The 17,622-nt window shown below is 38.5% G+C and overlaps 2 protein-coding genes across 8 annotated transcripts in view; one reads left to right on the top strand and one right to left on the bottom strand.

Moving 5' to 3' along the window:
- Window positions 1–511: 511 nt before the first annotated feature.
- suds3 (SDS3 homolog, SIN3A corepressor complex component) lies at window positions 512–10,363 on the bottom strand. Of its 2 annotated transcripts, none has more exons than XM_026188226.2 (12): window positions 10,149–10,363; window positions 8,496–8,565; window positions 8,313–8,368; window positions 7,651–7,722; window positions 6,418–6,437; window positions 6,142–6,298; window positions 5,829–5,924; window positions 5,621–5,682; window positions 5,502–5,523; window positions 5,202–5,307; window positions 4,310–4,394; window positions 512–1,386 (listed from the first exon to the last, which is right to left on the bottom strand). In XM_026188226.2, exons 1-12 carry the CDS (start codon window positions 10,258–10,260, stop codon window positions 1,288–1,290), a joined length of 957 nt encoding a protein of 318 aa, XP_026044011.1. In that variant the 5' UTR covers window positions 10,261–10,363; the 3' UTR covers window positions 512–1,287. The 2 variants fall into 2 exon arrangements, with proteins under 2 accessions (XP_026044011.1, XP_026044012.1); XM_026188227.2 differs by lacking the exon at window positions 10,149–10,363 and adding an exon at window positions 9,383–9,528.
- Window positions 10,364–13,004: 2,641 nt separating this feature from the next.
- Window positions 13,005–17,622, top strand: part of taok3a (TAO kinase 3a) — a 64,549-nt gene continuing 59,931 nt past the window's right edge. For 3 of the 6 annotated variants that reach the window (XM_026188222.2, XM_080309415.1, XM_026188223.2), the window contains exon 1: window positions 13,005–13,179. The gene's annotated coding sequence lies outside the window, so the exon portion shown is untranslated. Of the gene's footprint in view, window positions 13,180–13,325; window positions 13,458–13,608; window positions 13,645–17,622 lie in introns of those variants that run through there. The other 3 variants (XM_026188224.2, XM_080309416.1, XM_026188225.2) reach the window with 2 other exon arrangements.

Below are 17,622 nucleotides of genomic sequence, written 5' to 3'. Positions count from 1 at the left end.
TTTTACAATGTGAATGCTTGTGAATGTTAGAAAGCGCTTAAGATGTAGGAAAAATTGCTTCTCTGAATGTATGTGTGAAAGAGACATGCTGCATTAGAAAAGTACTATACTATAAGAAAAAAAAAGAAAAGTACTATATAAGAACTAGTCTCTGCATAAATAACAGCAATGAGGTCCCTGTACAAAATAATCACCTGAACATTTCTCTCCAAATAAATATAGCCCAAAAGCCAGAGGCTCCCAGTTCATGAGGGCCAGTACTCAAATCATACCAAGAACCACTACTTTCAGTTGTTTGAAGCGACACCAAACTAACAAGTCATTAATTTATATGCCAGCAGTAAATACAGGCCTATGTGTTATTCAAGTGTCTTAAATACCCATAAATAATGGTTTTTGTGTTGTGAATTGTTTTTTTCTAGATTGTCAACTGTGGTTTGGTGCTTTTCATATTAAAGTAAAAAAACAAAACAAAAACCAAACAAACAAACAATAAAACTGAAGCTTGAAATTAAGCAGAAAACATCTTTAATAGAATGGAATACAGTACAAATCACAAAATAATGCTCCACATGCAAATACTGGTAAACTAATCCAGGAGTTTCACATATGGAGAAGGTCATGTCACAAAAAACATTTCTCAAATAACAAATTACAAAAAATGAAGAAAAAAAAAAATCATCAGATCAGCATAGGAAGAAACTTTTACTTCATAATGATACTGGGAAAAAAAAAGGCATATTCTTGAAAATGGCATTGCTTCCTGTATAAAGTAACTGTAATTTTAGTTGAGGGATTTCTATATTCAGTTCAACCTGCAGCAGTTCCTCGGTTGTATAGTTTTTTTCTTTCCCTCCAGTACTTGATCGGTCACACATCGCTAGTTTTTCTGTTATTCAAATCAGGCTGTTTGAGAACTACTTAATAACTTAATGATAAATGTAAATAAGATTGCTTTGGAAAGATTTGTAATCAAAACAAGTCATCTTTGTGACCACAAACCAGTTTTACATGCATGCCACATAGTGACAAATATAAGGCTGGAAAACAGTTGGATATCTGGCCATGTTCACTGCAGTAGCATTTGGTTAATGAGGGGAAAAAACTGGATGAGATATTCATAGCCACAGAAGACCTCGTCTGTGTATATTTGTGTTTTAGGGGGTAGTGTATATAAGATAATGAAATATGAATGTGAGGCCACATGTTAGACTCCAAAACTGGATGAATGAGCCACTGGCTGGATGGATGGGTAAACGCACAGATGGGATTGGGTGTGGTAATGCTTCACGCAGCCGACCGCCGACGAATGACAAACGCTCCCCTCTGCAGCTGCCCCAGGTAGATCCTCATCTTTGTGCTGTCGCTTGTTTTTCTCACCCAAATCTGGAAATCACACACAGAAGAAACCCTCAATACAGCCAAACTGCTTTCTTCTTCATGTGCACGTTAAAAGGAAGCTGGAAAAGTTCCTCATGAATAAATTCACATTTAACATTAAAAATGAACAGTTTTCCTTCCATTTTAATAAATTTTGTTTTGTGAATCAAAAAAAAAGAAAAAAAAAGAGTCAAATCTGTGCAATGAAACAGTTGATGATATCCATTTTCATTCAACTACTCAAGCAAAACTTTAATGGTTGCACTTCATTAATGTAATGGTATTCACCCATCATAATGCATAATGTATGGCACAAACAGAAAAAGGGAGCTGCACAAAGACATCAAGCATGACAACAAATAATGTAGGCTATACCAGAGGGAGAAGTTACCCTCATTCAAAAATCAGTAATGAATAACTTTGTCTATCGTTATTAATGAACATAAGGGAAAGGTTAGCTGAAAAGGTAAAACCGTATTGAGTTGTAACATTTGCCTGAGTTAAAAGGCAATTTCCAAACAAAGTGAAGTTCATTATTCTACAATGAGAAAGATTATTCACAAGTACAAAGCAGTTACCAGTTTTTCCAATGTAGATGTTCCAGCAAATTCACCCTGAGGCCACCATACAGTGCTCAGACAAACTGCCAAAACCCCAAGAACTACAGACAGGCTTGATTGGGGTTTGTTTTGAACCTACAGGACTTGAGCACCTTACAGGCATTGTGTCAACCATAAACTCCTCTGAGCACGACTGAATGGCCATTGCAACACCTTGATTCTTTTTAAAACTCCAGACGTCAAGTTGATTAAAATGCTGTGGCGGGACCTTAAGAGAGCTGTCTAACCACGTAGATGTCAGTAGATTTCATTTAACTGAATTCTGGTTTTGAAGTCTGATTTATACTGCGGGAAATCTATGCCGTGACCATCCACGCACCTGTCGAGAAAAGAAACTACACATTGAGTTGATGGCATGGAAGGGTGGAGTGTAGAGTTAAAAGGGGTTTCCTGTTTCGTTACAATGTAGATTTTCCACTGAAGAATAATACAGGCATTACCTCTCCTAATTCAGGTGCATAATCCGAGCTACGGCGTTCGCAGTAGGACAAACAACTCTGGTCACCCTTCATGTGTACTGAAGTATAGGCAGTCAGCTTGCTGTTTACCTTAGCTCTCAATAATGTGTCCATGTCTATTTACTCTGGAAGAGGCTATAAAGCTTTTTTAAAGAAGTCTGATACAGACCGATTAGTCAGTGAGTCTCACTTGTGTCTGATCACAGCATTTCTGAGGTGAGTTGTTGAGCATATCTTGCACATTTCTATTGGTAAGTGCTGTTGTCATTACTGATGTTAGCTGCTGTTTCCTGGCATTAGTAAAGAAATTTCCCTGAATCTAATATTTTTGGACTCTGAAACTTGGAAAATAAACCTTCATACAATGTGAGAACATAAACAAACTTTTTACCAGAGTGAAAGTGCAATTTTATTTTATTTTTTTTAAAGTATACTCAAGCCTGACATTAGCTGTCAAAATGTTAGGTTACAACCAGCTGTTGTTGTTTAGCCAGCTCATAGTCAGCTGTCCAGAGGGTTGCATATGTAATCTGCTGACAATAAGAAATTGCAACAATAAGCTAATTTATGCACATTTTAGTGTGTTAGCCCCCTGCCTTCAGTTCAGGAGATGAGGGCTGAGTTGTGGAGGAAGAGGATTAGGTGGAAATGAGGGAGGAGAAAGGCATAATGAGAAAGAGATGTCAAAAGGATGCATGTAGAAATTTTAATGGCCATGTACAGTTTGGAAGAGTTGTTTGTGATCTTTAATTTATCAGGAATTTATAAGACAAACTATGTATGTAGCTGGTCTCAACCCACATACATAAAAATGAAACAGTAACTTCCATGGTGACTTTCACAAACCAGGTTATGCCCCTATGTGTTTTGTGAGATTATTAATTTCTTGAAAAGTGCAATTACACACTCATCAATGAACATTTATTATTACAACATTGTTTTTTCTCTTAAATAATCGCAAAAAATTACTTACTATACCTTTAAAGTCACTGCTGCTAAAAGACAGTAAATCATGGTGTGTGTGTTTTTATTTTTGTTAAATAAATAATGAAATTGTTCAATATTCCTGTTTTGTTCATCTAACTTTTAAAACCTGGAAAGGGAGTCATAAGTTTTATAATGTCTCTGTATTTAAAAAGCTTAGAATTAATAGAGGGTGTACCATTTTTCTTATGTGAGGATGTGTTATTGTTGTTTTAGTAAATTGTAAAAGCTATCAGAAGTCCTATCAGATATCAATACAATATATTAACTTAAAAAAAAAAAAAAAGAAAAGAAAAAAAAGAAAAAAGCAAGGCATTTTCAAGCTTGTAATGTGCTTGTGGAAACCCAGAAGTACAACTGCTGCACAATTGGTCTCAAATGTCATTTTGATTTTTCCTTTGTTTTTTTCCCTCCCAAATTGTTCCCTAATATCCTAAAACAGCTGGGCACCATACTTTTTAGCAGATGTTCCTCAAACAGAATTGTATACTCAGAGACTATTTTCAGCTGTTTATCAATAAACATTTAGTGCTCTGGTGACTATTCACAGCAGCAGGATAGTACATGTGGCATAGAGTCTGGTAATGATGGAATATGTTGCCCCGCGCAACAGTGTGTCTTGCTGATGTCTTTTTAATGTTTTTTTGGAAAACAACTGAGCGCTATGCCATGGAGAAACATACGATGTCGAGCTTAGACTATCTTATTGGATAGGACAATGCTTATGGTCTTCTTGTCTGGTCATCTTATAGGAATGACAATTTTTTTAAAGACTATATACACAGAATACTTCAATCTTAATTAATTATACAGTTCTGTACGCAATTGAATGAGATGCTGATGCTTGGAATGAGAACTAAAACCCACCTCATTGGTTCCTACTGTGCTGATGACACAGCTGATCTTTGTGTTGTCTTTTGACTCCAGGTAGATGGCCTGACTCTTGTGGTACCTGTCAGCATAAACACACACAGACTAAACATCAAACAAACAAGTGCAGACTGGAGGGAAGTTCATTATAAATAATTTTACCCAGCTGAATAAACCACATTACTCCTGAGAAGGCACTAAGTAGATAATTGGAATGAAAAATCAAAACAAAAAGTCTGTTATTTTTTAATAGCTCCAACCTTATAGAGGACAGAACAAACCTAGAGGAAGAGACTGACAGAAGGTACTTCATTATTAAGGGCCCACTGAAGAATAATGACGCATGTGCCTCCCTGTGGCTTTTTGAGAAGGCTTTCCAGTGGTGGCATCTTCTTTAGCCATCAATAAATGAGACTTTGCCTTGAAAGAAAAGTGCACATAGCTCTGTCTTCTCAAATTACTTTGTCTATATGAGCAGCTAATAGGACAGAATTCTATTATTTTTACCCATCTTCAAATGACCTTATGCTCTGACGTGTCTGATTCACAACTCAGCTCTGAAATAGAAGGGCAAGGGAGGGCTGTGTCTATTCAGGGATTTTCACTCTTATTTTGGTATAACAGCAGGGAGTGCGTTGCTGGTTCTTGTGCAGACATATTCTACAAATATGCATTTTTAACAGTGCCTTTAAGCATAGTATTCAGCAGCTCCTAAGCAATCTCTCTTTCTGTAGCGCAGAAAAAAATGAGGCTGCTATCACAGTGGTTGTAAAATATCTTTACAGGCTCAAGCTAACATCCAACGCATAACAATGTGGCCATCTAGTGGCGACGCTGTGTATGAATTGCTATCGTGTCAGAGATGCACAGATTAAAACTTGAAATTCACCATCTTTTATCATAGTAAAGTTTCCCATCCTCGATGCGGGCCTCATAACGCTGGGTGGGGCTCTCCATGGGAGCAGAGGGGACATGTTCTGGAGATGAGGGAGACACTAGGGAGGGAGAAACACCCGATTAATGCCCCCTGCTAATATACATGTAAGAAACAAAATATTACTGTGATGCATTTTATTGACCCTTTCTCCTAGCAGAAGACCAATGCTACTCTCTTCGTCTGAGAGGTAACTCAGTACACACATAAATGTTCATTATAAAAATCCGTAGTAGAAGGCACGTGCAATCATACCTGGTCGCTTTGGTGATTTCAGCTGTAAAAAGCAGGGTTGAAAAGATTTATTATAAGGAATTGCTGAGTTATATTGCTTTCCATAAACACGTCACATCTAGAAATTTAGAAGCACTCACCTTATTAAGTGTTCTTAAATCTTCCATTATCTGCTCATCTGTTAGCAAATAATTTAGCTGAGGTTTGAAGAGTTAAAGAAAGTTTTTTGGGGGGTTTTTAAGACACAAAATCATTTTTTTGTTTTTATTTTAAGTTATCTCAAGAACAAATTCTACAAGTATAAATAATCTGGAATATTTTACAGTCACAAGTTTATGCAAAGGATATCTGGTGCAGGTTTTCGCCGCTTGTCTGGTATTGGGACTGGATCGTTGGGCCGTCTCCTCAGCTTCCGGGTCATGATAGGCTTTACCTCCATGGAGTCTATGAATAGAAGAAATATGAGTGTGAGCTCCAGATGCATAGATGAATAGAGGTTAGCATCTTAACTGTATCTGAAAACTCAGATTTCATTTGATGACTTAATATTAAAATATGTAGAAAGAAGTAAAATACAGCCACCCACATACTTTTTTTTCCCCCCCCATCTCTCTTTTGCTGAGCAAGTCCCTGATTAATAATCCTGTTCTGGCTCCCTTACCGCCTGTCAGCTCCATTGTTAATTTCTCGTTCTCAATCATCTTCTTTTTCTCCTCCAGCTCTGCAATTAGGTTTTCCTTTAGCTCAACCTTTTTATCATCGAACTCCTTCACTGCTGCCTTTTTCTCCTTGATGTAGTTCCTCTCCACCTGCTCTGTCTGCAGAAGGTACAAAGCAAGAAGAAATTTATGCTTGTATGTCCAAAAAAATAAAAAAAATAATGGCTGATTTTGATTTTACATTAGCGTCAGACCATCTGAGATACTGTTGCACTTACCTCAAGCTGGAGAAATAGATCTGTAAATGGGAAAAATAAAGCACAACTGGTCACACGAAGCAAACCGTTGTTCTGTGTCATTAAATTCAATTTATTTACCCTCAAAAATCATAAAAGAGAATGCTTATAGCACAGGAGCACAAAGTACCAGAAGCTTATAGTAAAATACTGAAGTTCAAGTAAAACTCCGAGAACAATAAGGCACTGACTGTTTATCTTTTAGTCATTTTAGCATTAGAAATTAACTGATCATTGGTAATTACATACTTTCTATTCTCCACTGCAGTGATTATGAGTGTACTACCAGAGCCTTTTGGCACTGCATTCCTAACTAAATAAACACTCATTTTGATCAGCAAAAAACTAAGTACATTCCATTCTGGCACACAGCAAGCAAAGGAGAAAGCTGATCACAAACAAGACAAGCTACGGAGTCAACAAAAGCCGAGTATCCAATATAATTAAAGCAGCCGAATGGTTAGAGGACAGGTTGGAAACAGAGAGAAGAAGCTCAGTTTTTTACAAAACAACATCCTGTTAATTTAAATGAGTAGACAGTATGCGCTTTCATTCCACCCAATACAGTTAAGTGCATCGCATGGATTTATGTGTTTGGGACATGTGGATGTGAGCAGGAGCCCTGCGGAAGAAGGCACACATGTTGTGTGAAGTCAACCACCAAAAAACTTAAAATATATACATATATAGCTTTTATAACAAGTAACTGAGCAATATCGTCAGCTGTCTCTTCAGTTAGTCTCTGATAATGTGGCTAAAACTCCCAAATCCACCACCTGGAACTATATCTTGTCATCTTTTTAAGCCTAGCGTAGGATCAGTTTGCAGTAGATGCAGGTTTATATTATCCAGCTCACAGCAGATCTCCAGAGCAGAACAAGGACTACTATTATTCTTACGAAGCAGCTTAATGATACTGAAGACCACCTCAAAAGAAGGCCTTATATGGGAAGGTCAATTTAAGTGTGTGGGAAAAATTGCAGTTTAAAAAGTCCAACCAAGACATTGGCTTGATTCTTTCATTACCCATACTTCTCTTCTTAAATCCATGGTAGCGGCTATTTTTATTTTCAGGTACACACAGTCGTCTGTAGCTCTGTGCATTTCCCTGAATGAACAAGCCAAACTAGAGCAGAAAGCTTCCTTAAATCTAAACAGTATGTCCAACATTGGTTGGCATGGATGCATCAGAAGTAAAGCACTTCATGTTCTTGCCTGCATTCCGAAGTCTCTCTTTGTACTGTTGGTCCAACTTCTTCATCCTCTTCTGATACTCTTGCAGTGTGCCTGACAAGACAAATGTGTTTTAGATATTAATGCTGGGCGTTGTTCACTCATGAAAACACACCATACAGTATTGTAGACTACCCACTACTATTTATTTATTTTTGCCACACCTTTTACACTGAACCACAGGGTAGACTAGAATACACTGACACTGTAATTACTTTTGGATTTGCAAAACAACTTATCATTCTGCAGTTTCTACAATCATCAGCATGAGCAGTAAAAGCCTTTTGGGATAGCTGACAGTACTTTCAAACAGCTCACTCAGCAGTTTAGAAGCAGTTTGCATCAGTAAACAACAGACAGTCTTAACAATAAAAATGAGCTCATGGCAGAGGGCCATTTGTCATCACTGTTTTATCTTTTTAGCCAATGACAAGCGAGCACTTTTAAACTGCTCTTCTGCCTGATGATGTAATTCCTAACCACTAAGCACCATGACTAATAAGTAAGGTTTTAGCTATGCCCTTGACAAGTCAAAATTAATCCTCATGCTCACACACAGTACCACACAATAAAAGGCAGGAGTCCTTCAAATATGGATAATTCCTGACACCTCCATTCATGTGAAAATAAGTCAAAATGATTACCTTCTTGTAACTGCTGCAGCTGCCTTTTCAGAGAGGCCAGTTTGTCTTGATACATTCTGCAATGAAAGAAAAGCTAAAGTCCCAACCCCCTTACAATAGCACAGTAACTTAAAACTTTCATCACCAAAAATGATTTTCAGTGAAAGGTTAGGGCTGCTTATCCACAGTTGGCAAGAAACTTACTGCTCCTTAATTTCCACATAGTCATCTTCGTCATGTTTGGCAAGATCAGTTTCACTGGCATCCTCAGTGTCTGGAAAATCAAGAAGAAAAAAGAAAGGATTTTCTCAGCTAAAATTTGAAAACATTTTTTCCCCAAATACTTCACATGTGATCATATCAGGAATGTTTACAGGCATAAGTTTTCAAAAACAACCTTGATGCACAGATGGCAGAGATATCTGCAGATGAAAGTACGTGCGTGGCACAGATGAAGTAATGGTCTACACCCTGCTTGGGAATGCCCTGGGGTTGATAATGTAGACAGTGGGAAATCCACGTATGCCAGGATAACAGCTGATACCTCTACGTATTCTTGAATCGACTGCAGAAAACGCTCAGCTAAACCAAACTAAAGTGGGTACATCTGCTTAACTGCCCTTGGGCTTTTTTTCTCGATGACATTTATAGAAAGAGTGATGATCTATATTTTTAAGCACTTTTCGCAAGGTGTAATTACCAGTACAGATCCCGGCTAACTTGGTAGTGCTGTCAATCCAACAGCAACTCTCTCGAAACAACGCCAGCATGTTTCACCAAACCTGGTTTGATGTCAGAAGCTCGGGAACCAAGTTATAACCACATATGTCTGACGAAAAAAAATTCACCGGCTTTACGTTGAAACGTCAAGACGAGCAAAGACTAAGGCCCCTCTCTGTATTCAAGCTGACACAGCACCTTTCATTTTCGGCTAGCATTAATGTGCTAGCATAAGTTAGCCGCGCCTGCTGATAAAGAGTGTAACCCGACTCTAGCTTACGTAGTTAGGCTTAGAAGAACATATCCGGAGAGGAGAAGAAAAATAAGTCCAGCTGTTCGCTTTGGAGGTCAATGTCAGGGAATTGGCTAACCTTGCAGTGTTGTCATCGCCTTCCTCTGATCCGGTCTTTCTTTCCCTTTCCCTGCAATCCGTTCTGTCTCAGTGAAGTGTGTGAAAAGGGCAGAGCAGTGGACACAGCACGCAGGATTTCGCTTGCCTTCCTGCCGACCTGTCAATGCCCGGAGCTAACGTTACGTAGCAAGTTGGCTAATTAACGTTTGAACTGCCATAATTTTTTTTAAGAAAAAAAACGAATAGTTGAAATTTATAGCTGTGCTTCGGGAGCACTGTTTTAAGCGCACATGTACGTCAAGGCACTGTGGTCAGTGGTGTTTTCATGCTCTTGTGTATAACGCTAAAAAATTAATGCTAGCAATCTTAGCGTGTTTATCACTGATTATTTCTTTCGCTCGACTTGCTGCCAACTCTGAAAAAACCGAACGGTTTGCTTTGCTTACTGAGCTTAAATCACATACTTCTGAGACAGTTCCTCACCAGGCAGACTCTTTGCTCGTGGCACTGTGTACCTAAACGTAGCTAGAAAGCTAACTAAGTAACGTGTGGCTGCATTGAAGTAGCTTTCCAGTTTTGGGAGCGAGAAATACATTTTAACTTGTTTTGTACTTGCGCATACTACGCTACATGGACAAACGGTTTCCACTGGAAGGGGGAAAACGACTTAAATGCTGCATTTTAAGAAAACACATCCAAATTCATACAATAAAGCGCGCATTTCCGTTTTTTCCAACAACTAGACAGAGCCCGACAATCGGGGAAGATATTGTTGAAAACGTTACCTTCTTCCGAGTCTCTCCCCCTGAAACTCCGATCGTCGTCGTCATCCACGCTATCGAGTTCTTCTTCATCATTGTAATAATCCACCATGGGCGACAGCAAAGTCGAAGTCATTTATGCGCTCCGAAAAATGTAAACAAACATAAAATAAACAATCGATTTGTGTTTTGCAGCTTGCTTGGAAGAGCGCCTACAACTGGTAGGACCCCCGGGTGTCAAGCTGTCCAAGAATACGCCTGGGTAGAATTTTGATAATAAACGAATCGTATAAAACATTTAATCGCAGTTTTTAATAGAACTAGCACAAAAACTTTGAAACAGTCACCGCTAATTAATAGAGGCCAAGTTTTCTATGAGTGATTTGAAATGTATGGTAAAACATCTAAACAGGCACATTTCCTATCACATTTGGATAGTTAATAAGTTTCTTTGTTTTTTTTCACTACTCTAAGGATTAGCATCGGAAGGTGATTGGTGAACGCCAGTTTTTTCATTGAGGCCACTGCTGATCCCTGCCAGCTGCCTCTTCCTCGCCCCAGTGCTCACACAATAACTCAGAAACATTTTCAAACAGTAGTGACCAAAAGAACTACAAAATGTGTTTGTGTTTCTATAGTAGTTTTACAGAAAATCTACGGACAGCTGAAGAAAAACAAAACAATCTCGAATTTTTACAACTGCTTAAGCTGGGGGGAATCAAGTATGCAAAACCTTTAAAAAAGCAGATTTAGCATGCTTTATTAAAAAAAAACAACAAAAAAAAACAGATAAAACAAAACAAAAAAAATCACAAAAGCATTCAAAGAAACAAAAACGTATGGTTTACTATTAACCTTTTTTGGTGTATTTAGTGTATTATGTTGAAAACCTAAACTTTAGGAAAATGCAGTTTACTTTATATGAGCAGAATATGCTCAGTAACGATCTTTCATTGACAGTCTATGGAAATTAGTTTTTGTTTTTTGGTTAACGTTGACATTTACATCCTTAATTTTGGTATCATTTTGGCATTGTTTTTGGTCATTAGATATGAATTTGACTAAATTAGTGAAATAATTCTGTCAAATAATTGGTGAAATGTTATCATTTTAACAGCAAATTTATCAGGTGGTGTCTTCAGTGTTGTACTTGGACAGACATAAAAAGTGATAGTGTGATCCCAGTGATGCCAGTGGACGAGAATACTATTAATCATATAATGCCCAGTTCTACTCGAAGACAGCTTGCACTTCAGTAATGCACTTTGGTACTTAACTTTATCAAAACATGAGACGCTCTACTCCAGTATATTTTGAATTCAAATATGATACATTATATGGACAAAAATACTGGGCCACCTGCACCACGAAATTCCTGATGCACAGTTTTGATTTTAATACTAAGGGACAGTTGCAACTCTGTGCCTCAGCACTTTGTGACCCTGCTTTGTAACCTTTACATGGTGTACCGCTGTGTGGCTGAGTTACTGTGGCAAGTGTGGCTTTGCAACAACACCATTTAGTGGTATAAATGAATGGAAGAAAATTCACAAATGGACTTCCCACAGGGGCATGCTCAAATTTACTGAATGACCCATTCTTTCACAAATATTTGTAAAGGCAGGGTGTGCCATTGTGTGTACTCCGTGTGGCTGCTTGAGTTTTGTGGACCTGTGGCTATGGGACTGAAATGATCTGAATTAAGAACAATTAGGAGGTGTGCCCAAATACTTTTATACATATAGTGTATTTTTTACTCCATAAAATGTATTTTAAAGCTTGAGTTAGTTATTATATTTTCAGATTTCTAACATAAATCTACTGTAGATAAAGTTACCCAGCAGAATATGATTAATTAATCAACACCAAAGTGACACGATAATAAATCATTAATTGTGAATGAGTGTTACAAAGCATATGATTCTGCAAGCACTTTTGCTTGCACTAATAGGCAGTAATGCTAAATACATTTACATTAATTAAATTAATTCTGCCTTAAAATGAATTTATTAACAAAGAATTGATGTTGGGAGTGTTTATACTCTCAAGTGCCACTTCTGGCATAATGTCTGTATTAGGAAACAGGTCTGTATAAGCCTGAAAATTATAATACTTGAGTTCATTTTTATTATCATATTAAGGAGTGAAACTACAATCCAGACATTCTCCTCACCTTACATCTATGCCTACACATGTCCTCATTTCCACGCCGCACACTCCCTCCCCATTTTTCCTCTGTTTGTCATCCAAAAGGTATCAGTGGAATCTGTTAGGCCAGGAGCCAGTAATCATTATCAGCAAATATTCTTCATTTGCATCCGAGGTTGAGGTCCTTGCTAGTGAATACGCGGTATTCGTTTCGGATCAAATATTGTGGTTTCCTGTGCCCCATCCTACTCCTCCACTGGTTTTCATTGGTCTCCCCGCTCCCCCGGCCATCCTATTGCAAAAACTACTGGAAACGGCCCTGATGCAGAATAAACTCAATAATTTTACAGTTAAACTTCCAAAGTACAACAGCAGGTGGCATCATCGTACTGAGCATATTTAGCAGACTAGCTGGCTTGCCATCTCTGAAGTTGCAACAGAATCGGGATGACTCAGTCCATGCATCTTTAATGATTTGCAAAGGAAATTGGGTAAAGGATCGTTGGTCGTTCACTTTTAATAAATTCTTTATTAATATCTTTATTTTTGAATGCTGCGCCACTGTAAGAATGATTCATACTTTAAAAATTTGTATTGAATTCGGACAAAACAACTGAGCATAAAGTACACGCAAAACAATCAGTCAGATATATATTATGTGGAAAATACCAAGCGCGCAGAGCGCACATCCTCCAGCGGTCGGTTCCCAACACGAGACAACTTTATTTCCGCCTGTCTGTCAGAGTGGCTGTCAAACACGGGCTAGGGGTTGTGCTCCTGCTGCTCCGTCATTCAGGAAGTCTAGACCAACTGACAGCACTTCGAGAAGTCACAGCGAAATCTCTAGAGTCGGACAAAATAACCCTGAACTGCGTACGGTTTTCACCAAGGACGAATTTTACAAAAGGTGAGTAGTTTTTTCACTCTGCTGTTGAGCTGCTGTCAACGTTTGACCCCATCCACTGTAACGGTTAACAGCTCGTGCTAAAAGCCTCGCGCGCTGAGAACTGAAAATGACACTTCCTCTTGGCTCAACGGCTGAGCTACTGTAGCTAAATGTCAAAGCGGTAAAAGTGGATACAAAGGAGTAGTAGTGTCGATTAGGTTGCACCTGAAGTTGGTAATGACTATCATCGCCTGTTTTCGACGTTGTTCGGCTTGTTGTTTGAACGCAACTCAGAGGTGGTGAGTACTGAGACAAGCATCAGCTCGCTGGAGTTAAGTGCGTAGGTTTGGTTTTTAACGGCTTTAACGAAGTGTGCACGTTTGCTCGTTATTGCACCTTTTTAAAGCCTAGGCTGAATTGTGGGTATTTTTTTACGCTGTGAACTGACGAAGAAGAAGCTTTGCTGTTTGGTTTGTTCCTCGGGGGGTGAGTATGCTGAGAAAACGAATGACAGCTTGTAGTGAAGTGAACGTTTGGGGTTTTTTTTTTTTGCAACAGACAAGGTGGCTGGGTGGTGTATAAACTTGTCCATGGTGTTATTTTAGCAGTCTCACGCAGTGTGAGTGTCAGTCCGTTTGAATCTGTCACGTCCAAAATGACTGTGGTACCTTCCATTGCACATTGTTGTGAGTGAGCTTTTACTATCAACGCACGGTCACAATGGCTTTCGGTTGAGACAGTGTAACGTCCACTATGCATGACACTACGCATACTTTTACTACGTCTATCTGAAGCCTTTTTACACAGGCGATCATGATCTGCACACCCTGTTTTGTTCTGCTTTTGTGGGGGGTTTAGGATTTAGATTGTAGGATTAGACTGCACTAATTTAATGCAAAGACAACAACGGTACGTCATTCATTGTTTTATTATATAAGTCATTCATGGCTTGAATTGTACCGGACATCTTCACCTGCACACGAGACGGTGCTCCATTAAATGGGCAGTAGTTAAAAGTAAATGTAGGCTAATACGGCGCGCTCGAAATGGCAGATGTAGATAGCAAGCTGAGCACTAAAACCCAAGCTGACCCAATATGATGTCATCTCTTGTGTGTAGAGCGCATGAGTGAGAGGAAGCAGACCCGTGTTTGACTGCTAAACTGTGTCATTTGTAAAGATTTATTTTAAGAAGCCTGCCCACTCAATTTCAGGCATGGATCGCGGGAATTTAATCCTGTATTATGACACTGCACCTGCATGCCATTCACATCGATTTGTAGTATTTTTTTTCTTTTTTTTTCTGTTATGTCATTTAGCTTAGGAATGATGCACTGTAGATGAAAACCCTGTGTGAATCAATTTTGCACACTGTAGTTTTACACAGTGGTTTACTCATCTTGAGATAATGTTAAGTGAGTATTGTAAAACTGATGTCAGTTCCCCTTTATAACATCTGTCAAGTTTGTCTTTCTGTGCTATGTCCGAGTTTCTCTGCCCTACTTCGGTTTTGTTCAAAGGGCAAATACGTCACTGTTGTGCAAGTGTGTTTTGTCCGTTTTTCACATCATTCACATCTAATCGGTTCATCGACCACCCAATCGCAGTTCCACTGACATAGGGAACAGAAAGTGTCACACTTCCTTATTGGTATCTCCTTTTATGATTTTGATTGTGCCATTTTCTCTGAATGTTTCGATCCCAGTCACAACATAGACTAGATGTTAAAGGTACATGTAGCATAATGGTGCACAGATAATGATGGACATAGTATTTTAGTTCACATTTCAGATCAAACCACAAAGTGAAAAGGCACTAAAAGAGGCTCAAGAAGTGCTTTTACTGTGACAGTGTAGAAAGATTAAAACATTTTTGGAATGGGTCGGAGTGATATATGCTAAAATGATTTCAAAAGAAATTCCACTAAACCTCAAGCTTTTTCTTTTCTGTTTGTAGCCAGGAGGACACGACTGCAATTAAAATGAAGAACAATTAATGAACCTCAGTTGTTTGAATGCCAAAGAGCTAATTGTGACGTGTTTTTTGGGTGGGGGAAAAAACCAAATATTACCCACAGGATAAGATAAATAATGTCAATTCTTCCACTAGATAGAATAACACATATATTAAAATCTAATAGGAAATCAGTGTGAAGTGAGCAACAGCCATCCTATACCCATTTTTACAATGTTCACAGAATGTTTTGTCTTTAATGTTAAAAAAAAAAGAAAAGTTGTTTGGGTATAAATTACCTTGTATATTAACAAAATGAGTGTTTTCCTGTTTGTTTGTTTGCATGTTTATTTGTTTTTATCTTGTTAATTTTTTTAATTGTTTAATTTTTTAAATTTAATCTAAACTATTTAAACAAATACTCAGTGCACAGATGTAGAGGAGACAGAGGTGCGTGTGTGCGCGTGTGTGTGTCTGTATTCTCATGAATTCAGGAAATCAGTTAGTGCTTTCAAGAAGGCAAGGCATCATGAAATAGAACAGTGGGGAAGGACAGCCTCAAAATTAGTAATCTAATTCAAACCTGCAAGGATTCAACATGCTGGAGAGAGAGAGTGAGAGATATGATGGCTTAGTGTGCTCTGACTCTGTTGTTCTACTCCATAGCCAAATCCCTTATCCTAATGAGAGAATTTATTCTGTTGGGATCTTCAAATTATTGCATTAATGTCACAAAGAGGAAATGGACTCAGCAGAATGGAAACCACAGTTCCCAGTCTTTTATGACAGACGGGGCTTGCTTCTTCTGGGTCTGTCCACATGTCATTGGGATGTACAATGGGCTGCAGCAGATTATCTGTACAACAGATACTGCCATCTTATAAAACAGACTACATTAGTTATAACAGTTGTCCTGACCTCTATGTGCCCTTTATAGGTCTTGTAATATGCTGCAGCGTCTAATGCAATCTCTGTCTGTCTCAGTGAAATCCTGATTTGTTTTATTTCAGAGAAACTAGAAGCCACTGAAGCCCTCTACTAGCTTTACACAAGATGGGATTTTTTTTTAAAAACAACCCAAAAACTTATCAATGGGAAGTGTTTAACTGTATCAGCTATAATCGAGAAATTAAACTCCCAGTCCCCCTATGTGAATGTTAAAGTTATCGAGTTGACCTGTTCTTTTGAAAAACCTAGACAAGCCTACTGGTAGGCCTCTTACAGTTTGGAAACAATTATGTAATAAGGTTATTGGCATTGTCATATCCACATATTTGAAACAGCAATTGTGATATTTTACAACAATTTAACCCCTCAATGAGAAAGAGCTGAATTTGCTTCTAGGTGAAACCTGTTGAAGTGAAAAGCTTTTTCCTTTCACATGATGAAAGGCTGACTTTTGAAACCTATATTACAGAATTGTCAGTTATCCAGTGCCACAGCAGTTTGGTGGTTTATGCTACAGTGGCAGGGCACATCAATATTAAAGGGCTTCTGTCAGGCTTAATGTTATGCAGTGATCTGGTTTAGGATGTCTGATACAGGAATGTTGTCTCAGATAGTAAGGAGAATTATGCCGTTTCTACCCCCACCACTGATGTGTTCATGCGTACTGCTTTTAATGATGATTTCAGTTGACAGCAAAACTCTGTACTGCTGCAAGATCATAGTCTTGTGAAGCCAGCAAGAGAGAGTACCAGCACAGATATGTGTTAGCAGGATTAATCTATAGAAGCACTTTGTTTGATTAGCCAGTCAGAACTACCTACGGTACACGTGTGCATGTTCACAGTGGGTGCGTTCCTAAATCTTCTTTTGGTGTGCATTAAAGCAGCGTTTGTGTCCAACTAAGAGTGTCTATTTAATTAAATGTGAAGATGGTTAGTTCCTCAAAGCAAATGCCCTTTTTATAAACCATCTGTTGATTCATGTCCAGCTCATAGTTTCTTTTATCGGCATCACTTCTGGATTTTTATGGCAATGGCGTATTTGCACCACTGACCATCATGGGGAAAAATGTGAAATGGATCTAGTCAAGGCCCAGCAGCTGGTGCAGACCTGAGTCATGGCCTTGGTCTACTGAAAGCTGTCTCAGAGGGGGGGAAGCCACGGCCCAGCAGATGTCTCATCAACAAATGCCTCCCCAGTGAGTGTGCCACTTCTGCTGTTTACTTGCCACCTTGCACAGCTGAAAACTGTATTAGTCAGACCAACCACTTTAGATCTTGAGCAGAAGTATTCAGCTGTCGCCCACTGAAGTTTTCACAATGAAAATATTGCACACCTAAAAAGGTAATTATTGCAGCAGTTCTGATCTAAGTATGTGTGTGCTTATTCATCTGGAAATTCCTATTGGATTTTATAGGCTTTTCACTAGTGTAGCATCTGGCTCAATTTCTTCACTGAGCACAATAATGTATGTGCTGCATACTATTATGCACCACATATTGGTTGTTAAATACGTCATTCTTCCTAATGTACTACATGTCCATTGTTTCCTTCATTGTTTTTT

Source organism: Astatotilapia calliptera, chromosome 12, assembly GCF_964374335.1.
Source record: "Astatotilapia calliptera chromosome 12, fAstCal68.1, whole genome shotgun sequence".
NCBI classification, from domain to species: Eukaryota; Metazoa; Chordata; class Actinopteri; order Cichliformes; family Cichlidae; genus Astatotilapia; species Astatotilapia calliptera.
Note: the sequence above shows the minus strand (reverse complement) of the source record. Positions and strands in the feature narration are given on the sequence as shown.

Excerpts from the sequence above, each read along its gene's own strand:
- suds3 (XM_026188226.2), bottom strand. The coding sequence starts at position 10,260 with ATGACTTCGACTTTGCTGTCGCCCATGGTGGATTATTACAATGATGAA. Across the intron at positions 6,438-7,650 it reads AGAGAGACTTCGGAATGCAG|ATCTATTTCTCCAGCTTGAG; the intron begins GCAAGAACATGA and ends TCCCATTTACAG. Across the intron at positions 5,308-5,501 it reads GAAATCACCAAAGCGACCAG|TGTCTCCCTCATCTCCAGAA; the intron begins GTATGATTGCAC and ends CTCCCTCCCTAG.